The 25,995-nt window shown below is 42.6% G+C and overlaps 1 protein-coding gene across 5 annotated transcripts in view; it reads left to right on the top strand.

Annotated features, from left to right (window-relative positions):
* Positions 1–25,995, top strand: part of GRHL1 (grainyhead like transcription factor 1) — a 256,619-nt gene that overhangs the window by 52,886 nt on the left and 177,738 nt on the right. For all 5 annotated transcript variants that reach the window (XM_044079256.1, XM_044079248.1, XM_044079264.1 and 2 more), the window contains 3 exons: positions 14,768–14,844; positions 15,467–15,623; positions 25,560–25,671. In XM_044079256.1, the coding sequence (XP_043935191.1) occupies positions 14,768–14,844; positions 15,467–15,623; positions 25,560–25,671 (346 nt within the window). The remainder of the gene's footprint in view (positions 1–14,767; positions 14,845–15,466; positions 15,624–25,559; positions 25,672–25,995) is intronic.

Raw genomic sequence — 25,995 nt, 5'->3', positions numbered from 1 at the left:
TTCTAAGGAGGTGGGTTTGTCTTTTGAGCCTTGCCTAAAAAAGGCACTATGGGGGTGGCAAGAGCCTTAGCCAATATCCGGAAGCCCAGTGGTGACAGGTGTAAGCCATCCCTTGCGAAGCAGCGTGGCTTGTCCAACATATCATCCCAGGCAGACAGACATTGGATCCCCTTAGAATGACACCAGTACTTGAGCCAATTGTTAAAGCTGATCATCTTGTCTTTGTATTGTGGTATCATTCTTGGTGAGGGTAAGATGCTGCTCAGGGTCAGGGTCATACCAGCCTGGGCTACATAATCGGAGAGCTCCTCTATGTCTCTTTTCATGTAGTCCAGGGAGGTACGTCTCAGGTCATTCACACCAGCATGGACAATGACGGAGTCATATTTGTACTTGCTTTGGAGTGACCTGAGTGCGTGTGTTATGTGGCGGATCCTAGCTCCCGATAGACAGCTCAGTCACCTTCTCCTTGTTCAGCCTGGTCAGCGGGACATCAGTGTGTCTGACTATGGAGTCACCTATTACTAGTGTATCAGGCAAGGAGTTTGGCTTTAAGGGCTGCGATTGGTTGACACACTGATTTATTGAAGTATGTGTTGCATGTGTTTTGTTTTGAGGTGGTGGATTTTTGGATGTCTGCTTTGGGAGCCTCTGTTGTTTTGGTAAGTTTTTTATTAGAGCCACCGAGTATGTCTTTGTGTTTTTATGTGTTTGGTTTGCAGTTTTGGTAGGTTTGTGGGACTGGGATTGTTGTGTGTGTGGTTGCCATCTCCTCCTGCCTGGTCATGCCAGCCCTGAGTTGAGAGAGTTCAGCCTCCAGTTTGGCTATATAGTTGCATCTCTCACATGTATTTGTGTTTGTTGGGAGGAGGAAAGGGTTGTCTGTGTACATGAGACAATTGTAGCATTGTCTCAAGATACCCAGATTAACCAGCTGAACTCGAGACGACGCCAGTAATCTACCACTCAACATGCTAGAACAGTATAAGGGAGTGCTGTACCTTTAAGAGAAGTGGATATTCACAGGGGTGGAAAGTAGATGTAGTGCTTTACTTAGTACGAGAGTGCTTACTTAGTAGAGAAGTACTGAGAACAAGTGCTAGGCTTATAATACAGTGAGTAGTCTGGTTATACTAAGAGTAGAGCTTCCTTAAGGGAAAATTTGAAGAGCAGACTTGGCGGAGCCAGAAAAAGTTTAACCTTGTTTAACTGGCGCTGCGGTATGTACACGACCGCGCAAAGCCGTGCAAACGCGGATTTTAAACAGTGAACTACAAAAGAGCTAGAGATGGTCCAAAACAACCAATTACTACAGCTTCTTGTGCTGAGGTCACTTCCCCCAAGGACAGGTAGGCTGCTCAAGGCTCCCCACTCCCACTGGTGAGCAAAGAAACTTCCTTCTATCCAAGTAAGGTAATGGACAACACAGGAACTACACCACAGCCCAGAATACAGCAATGCCTGTAAACTGGTCTAAACTAGTCGAGGAAGGCGGGAAAACAAGGATTAGTTTTTTGTTTTTTTGGTAGAAACACACAGAAAATGCAGAAACAGTGAAAATTAATTACACAGGCTAGCACACTTTAGTGGGCAGCCTCCACAATTAAATTAAACAAACAAACAAGCAAACTTTCGATCAAATTCGACTAAAATGTAACTTTAAGTGCAGATTTTAAAATAATGCAGCAATCGGTTAAAAAACAGTTCAGGCTAGTTCAAGGCAGGGTTGCCAGACGTCCCTATTTGGGCGGGACTGTCCCGAGATCAGTAGCCTGATCCCGAGTCCCGCCGGTTTAAATCGCCAGCCTCCACTTTGTTTTTTGATTGACCGTATACCTGGCATACGGGCCAATCAAAATTGCTAAACACGGAGCTTCTTGTGTTCCGCGCAACGAGCTCCTGTTTGATTGGCCCATATGCCGGCATCGGCCAATCAAAAGCGCTAAGAGCTTCGTGTTTAATGCGAACTGCAATGCATTAAACATGAGAAGCTCAGTGTTTATTGCAGGCAGAGTGAGCTAGCTCAGTTTTAATGCGAACTGTGTTCCGCAAAGACCTTTTTTTTTCCACCACTGTGGAATGGAACCTAAAGTCTTGGGCATACCGATTAGCCAACAGTCTGCGGCAGTTCATGATGGAGGGTGAGAAGAGGTCATCATATTAGTATAGTCTAACCAGAGACTCAGACTATGAAAAGCTTTGCATTTTCAGTCTGCTTGCCCCAAAGGTGAGTCAATAAGTCATGTGCAATCAGACCAAATTGCTGGGAACTGATGATAGATTACGAGTTGTTGAGAGATGCTGGTGATTTGCACATAATGGACATTAAATGAGAGACTTTATGTCTGAATTCAGGAGCTGGATGTAAGTAGTAACGTCTGTGCAAAGGTCAAGAAATGGAACACTAAGGAGGATAGAGGAGGGTCACACAAATCAAAGAAATTTAGAGGTGGGCAAGTTTTTTCCGTGTGCTAGTTAAGTAAGTGAAGAGTGGAAAGAAGCCATGGCAATACGACCTGCTGTGGAAGGCTCGGTGCTGCCTAATACACTGAAGGCAACTCAGCTGGGAGCACAACTGTGAAACTAAGATGTTTGAGGAAGCAGTGTTTGCTCCACCATTGAGTTGCTCAGCTGCTGTTCTATTCCATTACTTTAGGAGTCCCTTGTCTTCTGGATGTTTTAACCCGAACTGCTCACAGAAGCCCAAGACACTAAAATGAGTTATGTACTGAGTGATTTAGCTAGTTTTCTGCAAGGGGGACTGTGGTGCAGGTTTGACCCAGTGCATACTTGTAAATATTCTAATATATGAGCAGCTTGTCTAGTGCTGCTAGTCCTTAGAACTGTTACATGTCTTTGTATTGACCTTCAGCAATCTATGTATTTCTTTTGGAAGTTTGACTCAACTTGTCAACATTGTCATTGTGTAAATGGGGAAGACACAGTGTTTGGATTAAAGATCCAGTGACATTTATCTGAAGTGCAGCTGACTTCAAGCACAGTTTGGATTTATAAGTAGTGTTGTATATATAGACCTTTTTTTTTTTTTTTTGGTCTTCAGTTGCCGAAGACCTTTTTTTTTTTTTGGTCTTCACTTCGTGAGAGACCTTCTATTTTTTTTTTGTCCCTACCTGGGTTGCTGGAAATCTGGCAACCCTGGTTCAAGGCAAGCTACAGAAGCTATTCCAAGTGAAAAAAAGCTTCCTTCTATCCAAGTAAGGTAATGGATAACACAGGAACTACACCACAGCCCAGAATACAGCATTATTACTACAAAGATCAAGATGAGATGGACAGCATGTGTTTGTTTGCTTTTTTAATTCATCTTAGGGTGTGGTTGACCTTTAATGTTATGAAATATGGCTCATTGCCCTGTCACTACCTCCTGAAGTAAACCTTTTTCTTCCTCTGTGCATAGTTTTATAATGATTAATAACATTCAGATGAAGCAATTGAACTATATTTCTTTAAACCCTTTGTTAAAGGTAACAGATGTGTAATCTGTATGCTTGGGTCTATCTGCCCATACCATGGGAGGGGTTAATAAGGGTTCGTAGCAGTCCTGTCTCCCTGCTGATATATAATATGGGAATAATGAATTAGTGTATGTTATACTTTTTCTGCCTATTAGTCTCTTTCTTGCTCTTTAAACTATGATGAGTACATTTCCCACTTTTTAATAGCCAGTAAACATTTTAAAGTACATTCAGGGCACTACTGGTCATTGACTTATGTACAGTCTTAGTATTAGCTGGGGATAATTCTGTGGCAGAATTCTGTATGTTATATACAACCTCTTAATGGACTAGTCTGCAGAAGTATAATTCATTTAGCCTCATTGTATTTTGAAATTCTTCTTTGCACATGATGGGTTTGGTTGTGCATCACAGCAATTACAGCATTTTGATGTCTTCTTTACATGGAGCTGTCTGTGGCTGTGTTAGAGTTACACGAGCATTGGGTAATGTCTCTCAAATTATCAGTGCTTTATTTAACTTACACGTACAATGTGAGGCTTCGTATGTCTTAACTTCTTAAGGCAAGAAGTCTTCTAGACAAAGCCAAAATTTATTTATTTTATTTTACATTTGTTAGACTGGGAGAATCTGACTGGATACATGTCCATTTTCAGCACAGGCCTGGGAAGAAAAGCTCCACAGTTTGTAAATATACAAAGTCAAGTAACACATACAGAGTTATTTCACAAATACAGAAAACAAGTACAAAACATAACATTTTAGAAATACATAGAGAAAAATATTTTAGCTGTAAATTGTAGTAGCAGGACACGTTAGTTGTATGCCCAGTAATTACTACTTGAATTAATGGGAGTATGTATAATTTACCCATAGATATGCGTTAATTTGCAATATTGTGATGGTGTAAGAAAGAAATGGGGAATACAGTGAGTAGTAGAGAGTTAGAGTATAGTAGGACTGCTAGTAGATAAGGTTAGCATAGTAAGATTACTAGTACATGCAGTAAGTTACTATGAGGAGGTTAATAGAGAAAGACCTGAGGAAGAAGCAGGTATAGAGGGTCAGCCTGGGGGAAGGCATGGGCATTGTCTTTTGATAAATAGATGTTCCTTTTAGTAGTTTAAACTTAATGATAGAGTTTGCTGAGGTAATCGCAGGGGACAGTGACTTCCAGATTTTACCTATGTAGTTAGGAAATGGGGAATTGCCTGCTAAGTTGTTGGAACTGGTTATCTTGATTAAGGTTTTGTCACTAGAACGTAGCTGTCTGGGGTTTTCATGTATTTTAAGTAAATTAGATAGTGCTGGTATTTTGTCAGGATATATTAGGAGTTTTTGAGCGAAAACTAGTTGGTGGAAGGTAATGAGATTTTGAAGTTCAAGCCATTTTAGTTGGTATAGTGAGTGGCAATGATGGGAACGGTAGGGAGTGTTTGTGGCAAATCTGGCAGTTTGATTGTAACGTGTCTAGTTTTGCAATTTCTGTTGTGGATAGGAGCAGAGTTTGAGCCATGGTAATTTTAGTCTGTTGATTTAGGTGCGTTGTATTTTTGTACAGATTGCCTAGTTTTCTGTGTATGTTTTTGATAGTTTGATTTATGTGCAGGTCAAACTTCAGTTTGTTGTCAATTGTGACACCTAGTAGTTTTGTGTGGGAGTCTGAGGCGATAATGATACCATCACTAGACAAAATACTGAAATAATCAGTGTCTAAGTTGAATTTATTTGGTTTGAAAATTAGTAATTTGGTCTTTTTGGGGTTCAGTGACAGGTTTTTACTGAGAAACCAAGCTTCAGTGGTTTTGAAGACTTGTTCGGTAGTGGAAAGGAGTTTGAAAGGGTTGCTGGCTGAGCTGACTAGTGTTCAGTCATCAGCATATTGTATGACAGTTGCATCTTGGATGATCCTGTTGAGATCGTTAATAAATATGGAAAATAACAGAGGGCCTAAAATTGATCCTTGTGGGACTCCAGTTTAATAGGGATTAGTGTGGATAGTTTATCCCACCTGACTGCTTGCTGCCTACCTAGTAGGTAATTCTGAAACCAGGTAGTGAGTCAGTGGATAGTCCAAGGTCTGAGAGGGACTCAAGAAGTCTGGGATGGTTAACCATGTCAAAGGCTTTGATAGGTCTAAAAATATGGCTGATGTTTGCCTAAATTCCGGTTCTGGTTGGTTAGGTTAGTACAGAGACCCAAAACTAGGAACAGATTTTTTAATATAGGTTCATAGTTTCATAAGTGTTTACTTGACTAATGACCACAAGGGCCTTTTTAAGCCTAGCCATGCATCCCAAATCTCTGACAAGCTGTGGTACCCTTGATAAGCATAAGCAGAGGCTTGGGAGATGAAACCTTTACAAGCAGGGGCCTGGGAGATGAAATATTTACAGGTTGCCTATGTCCATTAAAGAAATAGGTGCCAAACCAGGGATGAATTTCCTGTTCCCCATCCAGTTGCCCAAGTTACTCTTGAATTAGGATAGGGAGAAACTCTGCTTCACATGGATGGAGAGCCTGTTCCAGAGACTGGGTAGTCTCTGGCATACATATCTGTCTCTCCAGCAGGTTCTGTTTGTATCGCAGGCAAAGTTTAAGTCTTTAGAACTGGTAATTCTAGTGCTGTTTGTTTTGCTGATATGCAGGAGGTCCATCAGAGTGGGGTCTGATAATGCCCTGTATGCTAGGCATAAATCTCCCCTCAACAGCCTGTAGGAGACAGAATACAGGGATGGGGCCTTAAGGCAGTCCGCATAGGACATTTTACCTTGTGCCTTGTATTTTTTTAGTGAGGAACCTCTGTGAACGTTCCATTTGTTGGATATGCCTGGTTAGGTACATACCAAGGAGGGCATTGTACTCAGTGGTAGGTCTGATGAATGCTGAATACAGTGGAACAATACTTCCTTGGACCTAGATGCCATACCTTCATTTATACGTTGCGCAACATAGAATTATTTCCTCACTACTGTGGACCATGATGGTCAAAGACTAGATTACTGTCTGTGTGTGTGCCCCTAAGTCCCTGACTACTGGGTCAACTCTAAGGAGTGTGTTGTCGGTATATGATGGTTGCCAGGGGTGCATGACTTCCTGAAGGATACCATTATACATTTCTTGGCATTTAGTTTTAGTCCATGGCTCTGACACTAGTTGTTTACCTGTGTCAGCCCTTCCTGGAAAACATTTGTGTAACTATAGGATTCAATGACTGCTCTTAATTTGCAATCATCTACAAATTTAGTCAGCCAGAGAACATTGACAATGGCCTTGACTTCAGAGAAGTAAATGCCAAAAAGGAGGGGACCAAGGACTGATCCTTGAGGGACTCCACTTGTGACTGGCCTGTTTGTAAGGGTGAATTCCCCAATTTTAACTTTCTGGGTCCTGTATGTGAGCCAGTTGTCAATCCATGGGGTGACATACAGGATTGTACCTACCCTCTAGAGTTTATCAACAATGCCCAAGTGGGGTATTTTGTCAAATGCCTTGGCCAGGTCAAAGTAGGCAGTGTAGATCATTTTGCCCTCATCCACTGCTTTGGTGATCTTCTCAAAGGGGTCCCAACAGGTTGAGTAGGCATGACCAGCCTTTGATGAAACCAAACGGGTTGGGTCCAGTGTCTGCAGGTTTACTATATCATTATTGATCATTTCCATGATAATTCTTTCCGTGGCTTTGCTTATACGACTAGTGAGACTTATAGGTATGTAGTTTCCAGGGTCTGTAGATGGCCCACCTTTGTGCAGGGGGATGATTGTTCTCCGTTCATGAAGCACAATGTCTGTTTGGAGGCTACAGTTAAATATCAATTACATAAGGCCTGATTATGTCATGCTTCATGGTATTTAGAAGGCATGCTGGGATATTGGCTGGGGCTATTGATGCAGTGTTCTTGGCATTAGAGAGAGCATTAAGGACCTATTCCCTAGTGATAGCAGGAGGTGATATATTTGATGGTGTTTCCTGAGGGAAGGCTGAGCGGGAGAGAGGGATGAAGTTGGGGATGAAATTGTCAGCTAGAAGGTTTGTTATATGTTCTGGCTCAGTATAGGTGGCTCTATTTACAATAAGCTCTGCACACAATTGTGTATTGCCTTTGAGGTTGTGGATATAGCTAAAGAATGCCTTTTGGTTTTCCTTAGCCCGGGAGGCCAAATTTACCTCAAATTTGGCTTTGGTAGACTTTATTTGTCCTCTGAGTTCTTTGTTTGTTTAGTTTGAGAGTACTTTTATCCTGCTGAGTGCTGCACTTCCTAATTTTTACCATGATTTTCTTCCCTCTGTTATATAGCCTATTGATTTTATGATTCCATCAGGATGGCTTGTTAGTTCTGTAGTTCTTCCTGGTGGGTACAGCTGCCTCTCTACAGCTATTAACATGCTTGTATAGGGTTTATATGCATAGTTCTGGATAGGCAGTGGCATTCTCAAGGTTTATGGAGGGTTCAGATTTTGCCAGGTTACCTGTTAATAACAGGAAGTTAACCTTAGAGAAGTTCCTGAATATTCCAGGGTTAGCTGGGGGTCCAGGTTTTATTTTTTTTATTTTTACTTCAAAGGAAACCATTTTGTGGTCTGACCTTACCAGAGAAGAAATTACACAAGGAGGTGTGCCAAACTCTCCCATATTAGTGATCAGATACAGTATGGTTGCACCACTGGTTGGTGTGTTGACAGTCTGGCCCAGGAAGTTTGTATTTACAAAGTCTAGGAATCTCTGTGGCTTTATGTTGGTGTTGTATAGGATTCCCAGTTAAAAGTGGGGTAATTAAAGTTGCCCATGGATATGGTATTTTGTTGGATGGTGAGTGTTTCCAATATGTTTAAATACATGGTATGAGTTTCCTGGGTCATAGGGGGGACCTATAGCTTGCAAAGAAGTGGTATTGGATTTTCCCTGTGGTAATTTGAACATTGAATAGCTCAAGTGCATTATCCTGTTTGACCAGCTTTAAGGTATATTTATTTATTGCTGTTATAGATTAGAAAGTTGCTAGAATAAAAGGGTTTGCATTAGCATGTATTTTTCTGAAGGGTATGATATCTGAAATTTAGATGTCTGTCTGTCATATACCGTGACTTAATTCCTAGTAACCTCCTATGAACCTATGAATGATTTGCCAGAAAATCACAATTTTGATGAGGAACAGACTAAAAAGTATGATGCTAAAATCTGGACATTCTTCAAAAAATTCTGGGTTACAAAGGCTCAAGGCTAGGAACAGATTTTGAATATTGCTCTAATAGACTTATAAAATTGCTAGAATAGCATGGTTTGCATTAGCATGCTTTTTTTTGAAGGGTATGATATCTGAAATTTAAATGTCCGTCATTATTTAGTAACTTTATTCCTCAATGCTTTGCCAGAAAAACACAATTTTGATAAGGAACAGACTAAAATTATGATGCTAAAATCTGGACATTCTGCAAAAACGTGGACAGTTGAGTTATTTGAGGCCGTCTAGGAACACATTAAATTTTTATGTCATAATGGCTCAACCTCTGTAGGAAAAGAGGAAGCCCAACTCTGCACATAGTTAAATGTTTTTTGAATTCCTAAAGCAAACTAGAATACAAAATGGTGCATTTCTTGAGAAAGGGACATGGTGATAGGCTTTGGAGAAGTACAGAGATAAAAGACAGATGTAGCATTGAGCACTGTAGTGTATGCTTTTGCTAAGTAGATGTTCTTCATGTTTCACTGTTGCAGTCATCACATTTGGGTTATCTGCTTGCAGTAGCCCTCAGTCGGCCTGATTAACAAAGTCTTGGGTCCTGCGTCGGTTGCTGTCCCTTCTTCCGTGACATCAGGTTGGCAGGGGTATAAAACATGCAGCCGATACCATTACATCAGTCTTTCTTGCCGTGCGGTGCCCGAAGCAGAAGCAGTTTGCAAGTGCCGGTCGGCCGACTCCTGAAATTTTCATTTTCGAGTTTCAGAACCAAAGTGCTCAGCTAAAAGCTAAGTACCCCATTGGGGAAATTTTTTTCTTGCTCTAAACCAATGTCAGTAAAAGTAAATAATTGCATTACTTGTGGAAAGCAAATACCTCATAAAGATTTTAATTTGTACTGTATTCCTTGCCTAGGCCCTGACCACGACATACCTCACTGTTGGTTTTGTGCCTTATTTAAACCACAAACTATCCATAGTTTGTATATTTTCACTTCTAGATATTTTGGTGCTCGGTTCAATTATCCTGATATGTCTTCAGTAAGCCATCCCACTACCGACATTCTGAAAAAATGCAAGATAAAGACAGAGACAGGCTGCCTAGGTCCAAAGCTGCCGACAATGCTTCTCCTAAGCCAGTCACCAGTTCAGCGGTACTCAATGAGGCACTTTCGCAGCCCCTGATACCCGCTACTTCAGATTTGCAGGCTTCTACTGAGACCCATTCAGAGTCCAGTATGCCGCAAGATGCTTCAGTTGTGGAATATGCGGATGTCTCTGCCTTGGATGGGTCTGGAGCCGCTGTGCAGGCACCAGCTTCTTAGGGTATATTCAGGCTGACTTGCATATTAAACCAATGCCATCTTCTTCATCAAGGCCTAAAACTCGTACCATGCCTAGAAAACTGACGCCCAGACTGCATGGTCAGGCATGTATGCCTAAAAAACAAATTATAAGAATGGCTAAAGACCTTATTACTTTAATCAGGGGAAGCCAGCCTTCCCCCTCTAAAAGACCTAGGACTGAGTTTGCTTATGATATTTCTGACCAGGATTCTGAATTTTCTGTTTCCTCTGATGACCAGGATTTTCCCTTATCTAGCTTTGAGGATTCTGATGCTGAGGACTCTATTCCATGTGCTTCTCCCCCAGAAGACATCTCTTTTGGTGAAACCCTGCATACTCTCAGGGAGCATTTTTATTGGGAAGGTCAGGATTTCTCTGATTCTAAAAAGAGGTTTAGGAATTTCTTACTACTGCCCCAGCTCAGGCCTTTAGCCATACCTCCTGTACTAGACATTGTTGATGATGCCTTTTTGTAATCTAGCTTGGCCCCTGACTCTTTACCTTCTGCTCCCAGAAAACCTAATAGATATTACAGTGTCCCTGACTCTCACAAGTTCCTTTTTAAAAATCCTACTGCGGACCATGAGACCATTTCACAGGGACCCAATTGTATTAAAGCTACTACTGCCAAAAATCCTACCCCCTCTGATAGAGACTCCAGGGCGCTGGATAGATGGGGTAAGAAGGTATACACTTTAAACTGCCAGTTTCATATGTTAAAGTATCAGCAGCATATTATTGGATTGCTTAAACAGAAAGTGATGTTGATTCCTGATTGTGCTGAAAATAAGGATTTACAGGATTTACTGCACTCAGCTGAACAAGTTGGAAAACATACTTTGCAATGTGGTTTTGATTCACTAGAGACATCTTGCAGTGCTGCAGTAACTGGGTCTGTACTTAGAAGGCATGCTTGGCTTAAGGAGCGATCCTTGCCAGATCATGTTAAAGCAAAATTACTGGATGATCTCTTAAACCAGGACCACCTGTTTGGCAACAAGGCAGAAGAAGCTCTTAAAAGATGGAGGAAAATGCAAAATCTATGCAAACTGTTAAAGATTTTTTACAAGTACAACCTCCAAGGTTTAGTAGGCATTGGCCTTCCAAGAATTGGTCCTTTCCTGCTTCTTCCAGACCTTCTCAGTCCAAACCCAGATCCAGCAGAGCTCCCAGGCTTCAGTCCCAGGGTACGCTCAGGACTAAGCAGTGGGGGGACTTCACTTCCAAATCTGGGAGTAATAAAACTCCCCCCTATGGTAAACTGTCTCAATGACTTCTTTTTAAAACTTCCAAGAACTTCTCTACTAACTGCCCCTTTGGGGAGAAAGATTGCTCTTCATGCAAAGAACTGGGAACTCATTACCCAGGACAAATGGGTTCTAAATATATTGTCCCAGGGATACAGATTTCACTTCCACGCATTACCAACACCAAGCGGATAGCCAGATCTACCCCCAGATCAGTGGACAGAGGCTCAAAAGCAAGTAATTTTTTTAAACATGGGGCTATTCAGTTGGCACCAGAAGAGGAAAATGGACAAGGTTTCTACTCGAGACTTTTCCTGGCACCCAGAAAAGACAGTTCATGACTTCCTATCCTGGACCTGTCTACGCTAAACACCTTTTTGGTGATTCCAAAATTCAAGATGCTGACTCTTCACCAGTTGCTCCCTATGCTAGGCAAAGATGCCTGGTTGGCAAAAATAGATTTAAAGGAAGCATACCTGCGCATCCCAATCAGGGAATCTTGCAGAAGATACCTACACTTCAAAGCAGGCTACATGCACTATCAGTTCTCTGCACTGCCCTTTGGCTTATCTACTGCGCCCAGGGTATTCACAAAGTGCCTAGCTCCAGTCATTGCATTTTGCAGGCAAAGAAATATTCAAATGTACCCATACCTGGACGATTGTTTAATTCAGGCAGAAAGCCAGGACATACTTTTGAATCATCTGGCCTTTGTACAAAGGGTTCTAACTTGTCTGGGGTACACCATAAATGAAAATAAATCATACCTGGTACCCTGTCAACAAATTATATTCCTGGGCGCAAGCTTGTATACAACTTCCCAGATGGTTTTCCTCATGCCAGAGAAACAAATTCATTTGACAACCTTCTTCAAACAAGTGGCCACAAAAACCCTGCTATCTGCAAGGCAAATACTACAAGCCTTGGGGTTCATGGCCTCCTGCATTCTTCTAATTCCATATGCAAGACTGCATATGAAGAAACTACAATGGTATCTAAAAAGCCTATGGTGTCAACATTCTCAGGATCTAGAAGCAATGATTCCTATCATACCTTGCCTAAGCCTAAAGTTCCTGTGGTGGGCAGAGGCCTGCCACCAAAACAAGGGACTACCATTCACACTACTCCCTGCCACCCAAACCCTAAACAGATGCATCGGACTATGCATGGGGGGCTCACCTGGCAGGGAAGTGCATTCAGGGCAAATGGAACCCAAATCAAATGCACCTGCATATCAATTAAAAAGAAATGTTAGCTGTACAGAATGCTCTGACAGCTTTCAAGGACCACATTCTTCCAGGACAATTAATGAGAAAGACGGACAACACCACTGTTATGTCGTACATAAACAAGCAGTGAGGTACACATTCTTACCCCTTCTGCAGACTAGCCATGGCATTGTGGAACACAGCCTTGAGCTACCAAGTGCATCTACAAGCTCAATTTCTACCAGGAAAACTGAATACACTGGCAGGCGAACTAAGCAGAAACCTCATGAGTGGAAACTGGAACCAAGGATTTTCAACATGTTGACAAGCAAATGGGGGAGCCCAGATATAAACCTGTTTGCCTCCCCCCAGAACTATCAGTTAGACAAATTTTGCACAAGGACTCCCCACAAACAAGCTTGGAAAGTGGATGTTCTGTCCTTCAGCTGGAAAATCTATCAGTTTATGCCTTTCCTCATCTGCCTCTGCTCTCCAAAGTACTACTAAAGATCAAATAAGACAAATCAAGAATGATTTTGATTGCACGAGACTGGCCACGCCAACACTGTTACCCTCTCTTGCGCAGTGTGTCACTGTTGGCCTCATGGCACCTGCCCCAGACTCCTACCCTATTGTCTCAGCAGGAGAACCAGATCCTGCACCCTCAGCTTCAAACACTGAACCTAGCAGCCTGGCTAATTACCTAATCTCTCCTTTACCATCCCTCAGTAAACCAGTGACAGATATCATTTTAGAGGCAAGGAGGCCTAGTACTAGAAAATCTTATGCTGAAAAATGGAAAAGATTCTGTGCCTGGAACCAATCTCAAGGGATGAGCACAGCAGTGCCCAATTTCCCTCAGATTTTACAATACTTTACTGAGATGCTTCACAAGGGCCTGTCTTTCTCCTCCATCAAAATTCACACCTCAGCCATTTCAGCTCAATATAGCACAGAACTTCCCCTCTTCTTTCATCCACTGCTCAAGCAGTTCCTCAGAAGGGCCAAACATGTATGACCACCCAGGAGAGCTCAGACTCCAGCATGGGACCTTAACTTTGTATTGGAAGAACTCACTCTTCCTCCATTCGAGCCAGCTGCTACTGCAGACTTAAAATTCCTTTCTTGGAAAACAGCTTTCCTTTTAGCAATCACTTCAGCAAGAAGTGTATCTGAATTACAGGCCCTCATGGCAGTGGAGCTTTTCATCATCTTTCATGTGGATAGGGTGTCTCTCAGGACCAATCCCTCCTTCATGCCCAAGGTGGTATCCATTGTGGCCCTCAGTCAGTCCATTAATTTGCCAACCTTCTTTCCTAATCCACAGAACAAAGGGGAACGGATACTGCACTCCTTAGATATGCACATGCAACTTCGATTCCACTTGGACAGGACGAAACCTCAAAGGAAATCTGACCAACTGCTGGTGACATTTGCTGCAGGGGCAGAGGGGAAGGCTATTTCAAAGCAAACCATTTCCAAATGGCTAGGCCATTGCATTACTTTCTGCTATAAGCACCATGGAAAACCTATCCCACATTAGACCCCACTCAACCAGGGCTGCATCTACCTCTACAGCCTTTCTCAGAGGCATCCCTAACAGGGACATCCTAGAAGATGCTGCCTGGAATTCTGTACATACTTTCACCAAGCATTGCTATCTGCCAATTTTCTCTAAATCCAGAGCTGGCTTTGCCACTGCAGTCTTGCAGGGCCTTATAGCTGGCCCTAATGCTATCTAAATTCCTCCTTCCTTCCTTAGCTTTGGGAATCTACCCAAATGTGATTACTGCAACAGTGAAACACAAAGAACATAGTGCAGTTGTGTACACTTACCATAAATGTAGATGTTTGAGTGTATTCACTGTTGCAGTCCTGGTTACCCTCCTTCCAGCCCCCTTACTTCTTTTGGCTATACCGCTACTCTCCTTTATTATGCTCAAAAGCTTTTTGGTGTGTTTGCTTTTTAGTTGGAGGTATAATCTTGTATACTTATAGATTTAATTGCTTCCCATTAGGGGGGCACCTGACATCTGGGGCAAGAAAAACTGATGTAATGGTGTTGGCTGCTTGTTTTATACCCCTGACGACCTGACATCATGGAAGAAGGGACAGCAACTGACGCAGGATCCAAGACTTTGTTAATCAGGCTGACTGAGGGCTACTGCAAGCAGATAACCCAAATGTGATGACTGCAACAGTGAATACACTCGAACATCTACATTTATGGTAAGTGTTCACAACTGTACGTTATGATTTCAGTATGTACCTTTATTTAAGTCACAAATTTCGCATTTCTTTTGTTTTTCAGGTATTCTTTCCTGCTGAACTGAATCTGCGGATGTCCAGTATAGGTTCAGAAGACTATGTTTTTGACAACATTGCAGGGTAATTTAATTTCTTTTCTTTCTTGCCTTGCAGGAAACTAGTTAAATAAAAAAAAATTCATCTGCTTTTGCCCCCCCCCCCCCCAATAATAGACAGGCCCGATGTGTATGACTGGAATAAGACATTTGAGGAGGCCCTCATGAAGGGTAAATTAATCTTGCTTAAGCCTTATTGCCTTAGAAAATATGTAAATCCCCTACTTGTATAAAGTCTGTCTTAAGAGTTGGATACTAGAAGAAAAACAATCCCATTTTAACCCACATTTGTTTATTAGGGCAAGGTTACTATGGAAGATAACCATTGTGTGGTGCTTTGCAAACTGCCTAAGAAATAATTGTGTCTGTCTGGTCCTTTCTTTAATTTGACAGCTATAAGTGTAAAAGGGTGAATTAAAGTGAACAAAAAAAATCAGTTTTGTTCTGTTAAATGCTTACATTGCCACAGTCTGATATAAGCGGTCTATTCCGCTAGCTTTATGGTTGCATAATTTGTGGAAAATGTTTATACACTTTTCCAGTAGGAATAATAAAAACAACAAAAAAAAAGAGATGGAATGTAGTGTAGTTTTTTTAAGCTGTAGGACTACACTGTTGGGTTTAATGGTTTCTTTTTTGTCCCAAAGGAACAATTTTGAATACACATTGGAGGCATCAAAATCTCTCCGACAGAAACCTGGGGATGGAACAATGACATACCTGAACAAAGGTCAGTTTTACCCAATCACATTGAAGGAAATCAGCAACAATAAGGGAATCCACCAGCCCATCAGTAAAGTCAGAGTAAGTGCTGCAGTCTTTTTTTCACTACAAGCTCATATTTGTAAGTCTTTACTTCACTGCATAATTTGGGATGCCTACTAATGACTTTTTTTCCATGACGTGGATGTCCATAGCTGTTATCTCTTTCACTAAATTTGTTGGAGACAATCTATATAAAAGTTCCTCAAATGCACAAATGTACCAGAATTAATGTTTGAAAGTATATTCAAGTGTGCTGAAATAATTGTGGAGTAGCTATGTACCGTACATATGAATAGCTTGGGTGCTCGCCTAATTTGCTGATCCCATTTAGGTAGACCTAAACCTAACCGATCTGCAACTGAATGAACTCTCTTTGGTTGCCTTAACAATGTTTTGTACTTGTGCAATGTTTTTATCTTTTTTTGTCTTTGGCTTGCAAACTTAAACCTAACCTGTTGCTTAATATCTTCGTGTTTTAGTTATTTTTTATTAAAACTAAAAGCTGACTGAAAAATGTTCCTAGAGGTCCATCTTGTTTGAGTGTAAAATAAACATAATGTAACCTAGCATATAATGTAACATATCACAGCATAAAGTAATGTAACAGATGTTATTCTAAATGGAAGGGTATGGATGAATATGCATGGGTCATTGCTGTAAAAACAGTTTTAGGGAGATGGTCATAAGCTAGTGGCTGGGAAGTATGTTTGTGAGCAGCAACTGTTAATGCAGTTTCTCTCCAAGTGAAGTGTATCACAACAGTAAGCACATATTTATGGTGCAACAAGGATCAGTACCACATTAATTTTGATCTTGTATTAGAAAAACTGTGGTGGTGGTGCTGCGGTAGCGTTGTCGCCTCACAGTAAGACGTTGTCCTGTTCAATTCTCAGCCAGAGCATCTTCTGTGTGGAGACATGCGTGAATGGGTGTACCTTCGTTGTAGGTTGTGCATCAGGGCTGTCAACTCGGCACGTAAAAATCTACTGCCAATCATTAGCGGACCGGAGTTCCGCTGTGGCGACCCCTAACTGGGAAAAGCCAAAAGACACATTAGAAAAATGCATACACTCATGTTTCCCATATAGGGCTGATTTTAAAGTATTCAGTAATGCTCTAGTTTGGATTGCTAGGTTCAAATTTATTTTTTTATTTTTTTATTTTTTACTCCCCGCAACCAGCCATTGTGTTGCCCAAAAGTACTCTCCTCATAAACTCAGTCTACAGGACCCACATTAGCCTCTCTTAGGCTAACCTGAATTCACATACAGAGCCAGTAGGGAGATTATGGCTACTGAGTCACTAACTTTTCCCTACCTCCTGTGTGCACTTGTGTTCTCGAGATGGACATACAGTGGGACATGGGATATGCTGACTTATCTTCCTGACTTCAGTGGAACTGTGTCACTATCCCTGCCTCTCTACGACAATGTCCTCTGCCTACCTTGAGCCTCTGCTGGAGATCTACTGCAGGATGTACCTGAGCGCAAGCCCCCCCCCCCCCCAAGATTGGCATGATCTACCTCCTTTCCCAGCACCTCAGACACCAACTGAACCCTCGTCAGCTGGAACATAGAGCTTTATCCCTCAATGCCATGGCTCTGGTCCTCAAAAGATGCCATTTGCTGTGTTAGCAGGATTCATAACTGCCCATGCTTGTGTTAGGAGGATGTAGAATTACACTTCAGTGAGATGTGTGCTTAATTCCAGATTGTGTGGCTTAGATCCTTGTAAATGTGCCTGATTGACTGGGTATGACATGACAGTTGAGTGCATTTCTTCCCTTTTCATCATTGCAGATGCACATGTTGCAGTAATATGTAATGGTGCAGTAGATGATTAGAGAACATAGTAGATGTCATGTTGTTTTAGGGAAGATGTACCTTGGTTGTTCAGCAGTTCTTGGAAACTCCAGGAGATGTTCTCTAAAAAGAAAAGCATATTATTGGACTGATTTCATGCCAGTAGTATAAATCATGGGTTTTGTAAGAAGTGGTGTTTCTGTGACTGATGCTTGAATTCACAACAGATGTGAAAGTGTAGTTGTTGTGATGAGATTTATAATGAGAGCTGTAGTTCAAGCACATACGTACGTGTGAGTGTGTGTGTGTGTGTGTGTGTGAGTGTGTGTGTGTGTGTGTGTGTGTGTGTGTGTGTGTGTGTGTGTGTGTGTGTGTGTGTGTGTGTGTGAGTGAGTGAGTGAGTGAGTGTGTGTTTTGTCTTACTAAATGTACAGCATGCCTGTGTGTGTTGTACATTTTAATGTATAGTATGCCTGTGTGTGTTGTACAACTTAATGTATAGTATGCCTGTGTGTGTTGTACAACTTAATGTATAGTATGCCTGTGTGTGTTGTACAACTTAATGTATAGTATGCCTGTGTGTGTTGTACAACTTAATGTACAGTGTGTGTGTGTGTTGCACAACCAGGGAGAGGTACAGAACTAACTCAAAAAATAAACCACTCTAATGGAATCATAAGATCAATATGCTACATCAATATGCTGTATAACACAAGGAAAAAATTATGGCAAAAATTAGGAGGTGTAGCAGGATAAACGCACTCTCATCAAACTAAACAAACAACTCAGATAACATCTACCAAAGCCAAGTCTGAGGTAAATGTGGCCTCCCAGGCCAAGGACAACCACAAGGCATTCTTTACCTATGCCTGCAGCCTCAACGACAATAAACAAATGTCCTTCAAGGATGCATCTGCAGTCATCACATCTGGGTTGTCCTGCCTCAGGCAGCCCTTCGGTCGGCTGGATTCCAAAGTCTGGGTCTGGCCTCGGCTGATGTCGCACTTTCCCCGACGTCAGAGCGTCTGGGGTATAAAAGCATCAGCTGACGCCATTTTCCTCAGTCTTTCTTGCCGCGTGGTGCCCGAAGCAGAAGCAGTTCGCAAGTGCCGGTCGGCCAGCTCCTGTGATTCAGCTACCGAAGACTTCGAAAAAGCTAAGAACCCCATTGGGGACTCTTTCTTGCCTCAGCCGATGTCAGATAAAGTTAATAATTGTTTAACTTGTGGGAAACAAATACCTCATAAGGATTTCCACTCTTACTGCCTCCCCTGCCTAGGCCCAGACCACGACATCTCGGCCTGTTCAGCCTGTGCTTCCTTCAACCAACGAACTCTTAGACGTCGGTCGGAGTTTGCAGAGGAATTCTTTGGGGCTAGTTTTGCTTACAAGATGCCGTCGGAGACTCCGACTTCGCATTTAGTTAAGAAACGGAAGGACAAGGACCGACACACGCGGGCTGCGGTTTCGGCTAAAACCACGGTCAGGCCTACCACGAGTGTTTCGGTCTCGGCTGAAACCGAGTCCTTGGTACTTCCGATTACCGAAACCGCACAACCGACTACCTCGGCCCCGGAGGCCCCGGCCGAGTCGGTTATTGAATTACCTTTTGAAACTGGTGTCCAGGAACCTTCTGACACCATTCCTTTAGACAAGTCTACTCCTGCACGTGGTGCAGCCAGACCTCCTGCATCCATGTCCATTAAGGCTTTCTCTAGGGCTAAAGCTGCTAAACTTACTAAAGCTTTGCCTCCCAAGGTTACCTCTCAGAGACCTTCTACTGGCTCACAGATTCTTAGCTTAGCAGAGGATCTTATCTCCTTAATTAGAGGTTCTCAACCTCATCCGGACAGGGGCTCTCAACCACCTCCAGACAAAAGGCCCAGGGTTGAGCCCTCTGACCCCACTCCTCAGATGAGTCCACTGATGGGTCTACTCTGTCAGACCACCAGGAGGAGGCTTATTCGCCTACGAGGATTCTGATGCTGAAGAATCTATTCCCTCGGCCTCCCTCCTGAAGAGTTTTCCTTTGGAGAGACATTACACTCTATGAGAGAACATTTTCAATGGCAGAGTCAGGAATTCTCTGATTCTAGAAAGAGATTAAGGACCTTTTTACATTTACCTCAGCATAGGCCTTTAGCTATACCTCCTGTTTTGAATGTCATTGATGATGTGTACTCTGATGCTAGTACAGCCCCTGACTCTCTCCCTCTGGCTCCTGCCAAACCTGATAGGTACTACAGGGTCCCGGACTCACATCTACACCTGTACAAGGCCCACTCTGCTGATCCAGAAACTATTTCCCAGGGCCCAAAAGGGGTTGCAGATGCCACTGCTAGAAATCATCTACCCTCTGAAAGGGAGTCCAGAGCTTTAGAGAGATGGGGTAAGAAAGTGTATACTTCTGCAACTCTTTCCATGAGGGCATTAAATTGTCAATTTCATATGATACAGTACCAAGAGTATTTGTTAGATGAATTGCATAAGAAACTGTCTTCTTCTGAACCCCTTGATCGCAAATCCCTTCAGGATCTGGTACATAACTCCCAGCAGGTTAGTAACCATTTCTTGCAGTGTGGCTATGATGCATTGAAAGCTTCATGTAGGACAGCTATGACAGGTGCAGTCATACGTAGGCATGCCTGGCTGAAGGAAAAATCTCTGCCAGACCATGTTAAAGCTAAGCTTTTGGATGCTCCTATGGAAAAGCAAAAATTATTTGGTTCCACGGCTCAAGAGGTCTTAAAGAAATTTGAAGAAAAGGCAAAATCTGTGCAAACAGTCAAAGACTTTCTGCAAGTCCAACCACCGAGATTCAGCAGAAATTGTCCTACTAAGAATTGGTCCTTTCCGGACTCAGACAGATCTCAGAGAGGCAGGAATAGGCGTGCCAGAGGTAGAGGGCAAGCTAGAGGCTCCTACAGAGGCCGTCAATGGCAGCCTCCCAACCAGAGAGGTAGTGCAGGAACTACAACTGCTACACCAGGACAGACTCAATGACTTTGTTTTGACTCACATGACCAGGGCTCAATTAGAAGCACCTTTGGGTGGAAAGCTTTCTTTATTTTCAAAAATTGGCACAGCATTACAAGGGACACATGGACACTGCAAATAATAGACAAAGGATACAGGTTCCATTTCCACACATTGCCAAAAGAAGAGGCATGCCAGACCTGCCACCAAATCAGAGGGCAGAGGCTTTGAAACAAATTTCCAACTTAATACAAATGAAAGCTATAGAAAAGGTACCTCTTTCAGAACAAGGCCAAGGATTTTACTCCAGATTATTCCTTGTTCCAAGAAAAGAAAATCAATGGAGGCCTATTCTCAACTTGTCCGCACTGAATACTTACCTCATTGTGCCAAAATTCAAAATGCTGACTCTACAGCAACTCCTTCCCATGCTGGGCAAGGGGTCTTGGCTGGTGACTCTAGACCTCAAGGAGGCATACCTGCATGTCCCTATCAGACAAAGTTGCAGAAGACACCTCAGATTTCTTGCAGGGTCAGAGCATTATCAATTCTCAGCATTGCCCTTTGGCTTATCTACTGCACCCAGAGTATTCACGAAATGCCTGGCATCAGTAATTGCACACTGCAGATTTCAGGGGATTCAAATTTACCCATATCTGGATGACTGCCTTATACAAGCGGACAGCAAGCAAACTTTGTTAAAGGACTTGGATTATGCCATCCACCTACTGCAGGCCTTGGGATATACAGTCAACATCCACAAATCAAGACTTGTTCCATCCCAAAGAATAACTTTTCTGGGTGCGGATCTAGACACAACCACCCAAATGGCCTTTCTCACAGAAGAAAAACAAAAACAACTACTGGATTACTTCAAGAATCTGACAAGACAAACTCAGCTGACTGCAAGGAAAATCCTGCAGGCCCTGGGTTACATGGCATCTTGCATTCTTCTGATTCCACAAGCAAGGCTGCATATGAGAAAATTACAATGGTACCTAAGGAGTTTATGGACTCAGCACAGTCACAGCTTAGGAACTTTGATCCCACTCATTCCATGCCTTCAAAAGGAATTTCTGTGGTGGGCTCAAGCCTGCCAGTCGAGCAGCGGGTTGCCCTTCAGCAAGCCAAGAGACAACCAAACCATCACTACGGATGCTTCAGACCAAGGTTGGGGAGCACACATGGAGGGCAGATGTATCCAAGGGCTATGGTCACAAAGAGAGCTGCGCATGCACATAAACCAAAAGGAAATGCTGGCAGTGATACACGCAATCGAGGCCTTCAAACTTTTTCTTCATCAAGGCCACCTACTCATAAGGACAGACAACACCACAGTTATGTGGTACATAAACAAGCAAGGAGGCACCCATTCCTACCCTCTTTGCAGACTGGCAATGAATCTATGGGAACTTTCCTTGAAACTCAATATACAGCTGCAGTCCCAGTTCGTGCCAGGGAAAGACAATATACTGGCAGACAGCTTAAGCAGAAATGTCATGGATGCACACGAATGGATGCTGCACCCAGACATCTTCTTACTCATAACACAATCATGGGGAAGGCTGGAAATAGAACTGTTCGCCTCCCCCCACAATCATCAACTGAAGAAATTCTGCTCAAGGACATACCACCCACAAGCATGGAAAGTGGACGCTCTCTTTCAGCTGGAAAGCTCTAACAGTGTATGCTTTTCCACCTCTCCCATTAATGACCAAGGTCTTACTGAAGATCAGGACAGAGCAGCCTAGAGTGATTCTGATAGCTCCAAACTGGCCAAGACAGCACTGGTACCCACTGTTAAAGAGCATGTCACAGACGAAACCGTGGCCTCTCCTATGGCCACTTCTACTGACGCAGCACAATTTCAAGACTCTGCATTCCAACCTGAAAACCTTGCAGCTAACTGCCTGGAAAATACCATGACTCCTCCTCAGGATAAGCTATCCCAGAGAGTGAAGGATATTATTATGGAAGCTTGACGGCCTTCCACAAGGAAGGCATATTCAGCAAAATGGAAAAGATTTCACACTTGGAACATAACAAAGGGCCTAGATGTGATAGTGATGAACATGGCACATATACTGGAATATTTGGCAGAATTGTTCCACAATGGCCTGTCTTACTCTTCCATTAAGATACATGCCTCAGCAATTTCAGCAGAATACAATGTTAATCCACCTGTCTTCTCTCATCCTCTCCTGAGACAGTTTCTAAGAGGAATCAAAAACATCAATCCTCCAAGGAAACCACCTCTACCTACTTGGGACCTTAACTTCGTGTTGGAAAAACTAACACTTCCTCCCTTTGAACCAGCAGCATCTGCAGATCTACAGTTTCTGTCTTGGAAAACTGCCTTCCTTCTGGCCATAACCTCAGCAAGAAGAGTATCTGAGTTACAAGCTCTAATGGCAGTACAGCCATTTCTTATCTTTCATCAGGACAGAGTTTCATTGAGAACCAATCCTACATTTATGCCAAAGGTGGTATCCAGGGTATCTTTGAACCAAGCTATTCACTTGCCTACATTCTTCCCACAACCACAAAATAAAGGGGAGAAACTTCTGCACACCCTGGACATACACAGACAGTTGCGCTACTACTTGGACAGAACTAAAAGTTACAGAAAGACTGACCAGCTGTTTGTAGCATATGCTGCTGGGGCACAAGGAAAAGCAATTTCCAAACAGACAATTTCAAAATGGATAGGAAATTGCATTCGTTTTTGTTACTCCTTTCATGGAAAAACTGTGCCAGCTAACATTAGACCTCATTCCACGAGCCACCTCCACAGCCTTCCTAAGAGAGGTGGCTACCAAGGACATTTTAGAAGCTGCTACATGGAGCTCCGTGCATACATTTGCCAAGCATTACAATTTACCTTTATACTCCAGATCCAGAGCAGGCTTTGCTACGGCAGTCCTGCAGGGTATCTTAGCTACACCATCCTTTACTTAGTACCTCCACCCCCAGATTGGCTATGGTATTCTACCCATATGTGATGACTGCAGATGCATCCTTGAAGGACATAGTACAGTTTTGTACCTACCATAAATGTAGATGTCCGATAGGTATGCATCTGCAGTCAGGTTTACCCTCCCTCCTTCCCCTCTGTGGTATACTTCTTGGGTACTTACCCCTCTTATAGCTAGCTGGGGGGATCTATTATGGTGTATTTGTTTTTATAGTACTGTGCATGTTTGGATTTGTTTTTGCAATGCATATCTCCAAATTTTAGCCTTCCTTAGAGGGCACCTGGCATCTGGGGCAAGAAAAACTGAGGAAAATGGCATCGGCTGATGCTTTTATACCCCAGACGCTCTGACGTCGGGGGAAGTGTGACATCAGCCGAGGCCAGACCCAGACTTTGGAATCCGGCCGACCGAAGGGCTGCCTGAGGCAGGACAACCCAGATGTGATGACTGCAAATGCATACCTATCAGACATCTACATTTATGGTAGGTACAAAACTGTACTTTGTGTGTAGAGCTCCTTGTTAATGGAGCTACCTATACTAAGCCAGAAGATTTAGCAAACCTAAACAGTTCACGCTGCATACGGTGTCTTGGCCAAGGCATTTGATACAATACACTCTCAGGTATTGTCAAACTCAAGCGGTTGGGTGTAAATCTTTATGTCACATTGTGGATAGCCAGATGGATCCTACACAGGGCCCAGGAAGTTAGAATTGGGCAGTCCACCTCTACAAAGACACCAGTCACAACCAGGATCCTTCTGGGACCGCTTCTTTTTGGCATTTACTTCTTTAAAGTTAAGGCCAATGTCAGTATCCTCTGCCTGACTAAATTTGTAGATTGATTGCAAGTTAGGAGCTGTCACTGAATCGTCCACTGATGCAAATGTTCTCCAGAAAGGGCAGACTTAAACTAAATGCCAAGAAATACAACACACCCCTAAGAGCTGACTCAGTAGTCAGGGACTTGAGGACACACACGGACAGTAATCTAACCTTTGGCAATGTAGTGAGGAAATCATTCCATGTTATTTAACTTCTAAGCAAAGGTATGATATCTAGGTCCAAGGAAGTCATTGTTTGACTATATTAAGCATTCATCACCCCTATTGTTCAGTACAATGCCCCTTTTGAATTGTTCAGAGTATAATGCCCCTTTTGATATGTACCTAACCAGGCACATTCAATATTCCTCAATAAAAAATGTGGGGTGTAAGTAACGTGTCCTATGCAGTCCACCTCAAGACCCAATCCCTGTATTCTCTTTCTGACAGACTTTTGAGGAGAAATCTATTCCTGGCATATAAGACATTGTCAGACCCCACCCTAATGGACCTCCTGCATATCCACAAAACTAAACAGCATCAGAATTACCACTTCTAAATACTGAATCATTACCTGGGATATAAATAGGACCTGCTGGAGTGAAAGGTATGTATCCCAGAGACTACCCCTTCTCTGGAACAGCCCCCCCCCATCCATGTGAAGCAGAATTCCCCCCTAACCCAATTCAAGTGTAACTTGGACAATTGGATGGAGAAAATGAAGCTCATCCCTGGTTTGGCACCTGTGTCTCTAATGGACACAGGCAGCCTGTAAATGGTACATCTCCCAGGCCCCTCTTTGTAAATGCTTAATCTCCCATGGCCTCACTTACACTTCTCAAGGGTACCTGAACTTGTCAGAGATTTGGGATGCAGGGTTAGGCTTATAAAGGTCCTTGTAGTCATTAGCCTAGTAAACACCTATGAACGTATGAATGCTTATTTATGGGAATATTTAGTGCTTTATGACAGGAGAAATGGTATGATTGGAAGAGTATTGCATAACGGTAACACCAATATAGACATGGCATTGCTATGTCTTTTTTTCCATGTCTGTGGTGACCTTGGAGTTAAAAAAAAATAAATAAATAATGGATGCATGGTGTGTGTGTTTGTGTGTGTGGGGTGTATGTTTGAGTTTTCTTTTTGTCCATACACTAATTATAATCTGAAGTATACATTTTTACTGAAATGTATTATATTGATGTGTGTTTAAAACTTTATATACAAAATTGTTAGCAAATCTGAAACCAACGTTCACAGACTGAGCTAACAAGGGTTTATAACTCCTGTATAGCAATTACTATCCTCTGCTTATGAAACCAAAAGTGGTTAACTGTGGTTGATGGAAATAACTTCATAGCACTTAACCATAAAGATCTTTTTGTTTTGTCTACAGAGTGTTGTTATGGTGGTGTTTGGGGAAGATAAAACTCGTGATGACCAGCTCAGGCACTGGAAGTACTGGCATTCAAGGCAGCATACAGCCAAGCAGAGGTGCATTGATATAGGTAAGGAACTAAGGCTCACTGTTGTTAAAAACTACTGGAGTTGTATGTATGCACAAAGGTCTACAGAAATGAAATGGAGCAGGAGTAAGAAAATGTCACTTAAATCAGGTCATGATGTTTACTGCGGATTACACTTTATATGCAAAGCAATCCGCTGATAGCGGCATTGCACCTGCCAAGTCTGACAAGTATGATGGTTTAACAAACACAGTTAAGCATAGTTCTGGTGTGAATCACATAGTCCTGCTCTGATTCCCTCATAGGTCCATAGGTAAGTACTAGGCTGGCTGCCCTTATGGGCCATTTTAAGCCTAGCCAGTTTCC

Source organism: Protopterus annectens, chromosome 1.part1 (assembly GCF_019279795.1).
Source record: "Protopterus annectens isolate FY-2018-M chromosome 1.part1, PAN1.0, whole genome shotgun sequence".
NCBI lineage: Eukaryota > Metazoa > Chordata > Ceratodontiformes > Protopteridae > Protopterus > Protopterus annectens.
Note: the sequence above shows the minus strand (reverse complement) of the source record. Positions and strands in the feature narration are given on the sequence as shown.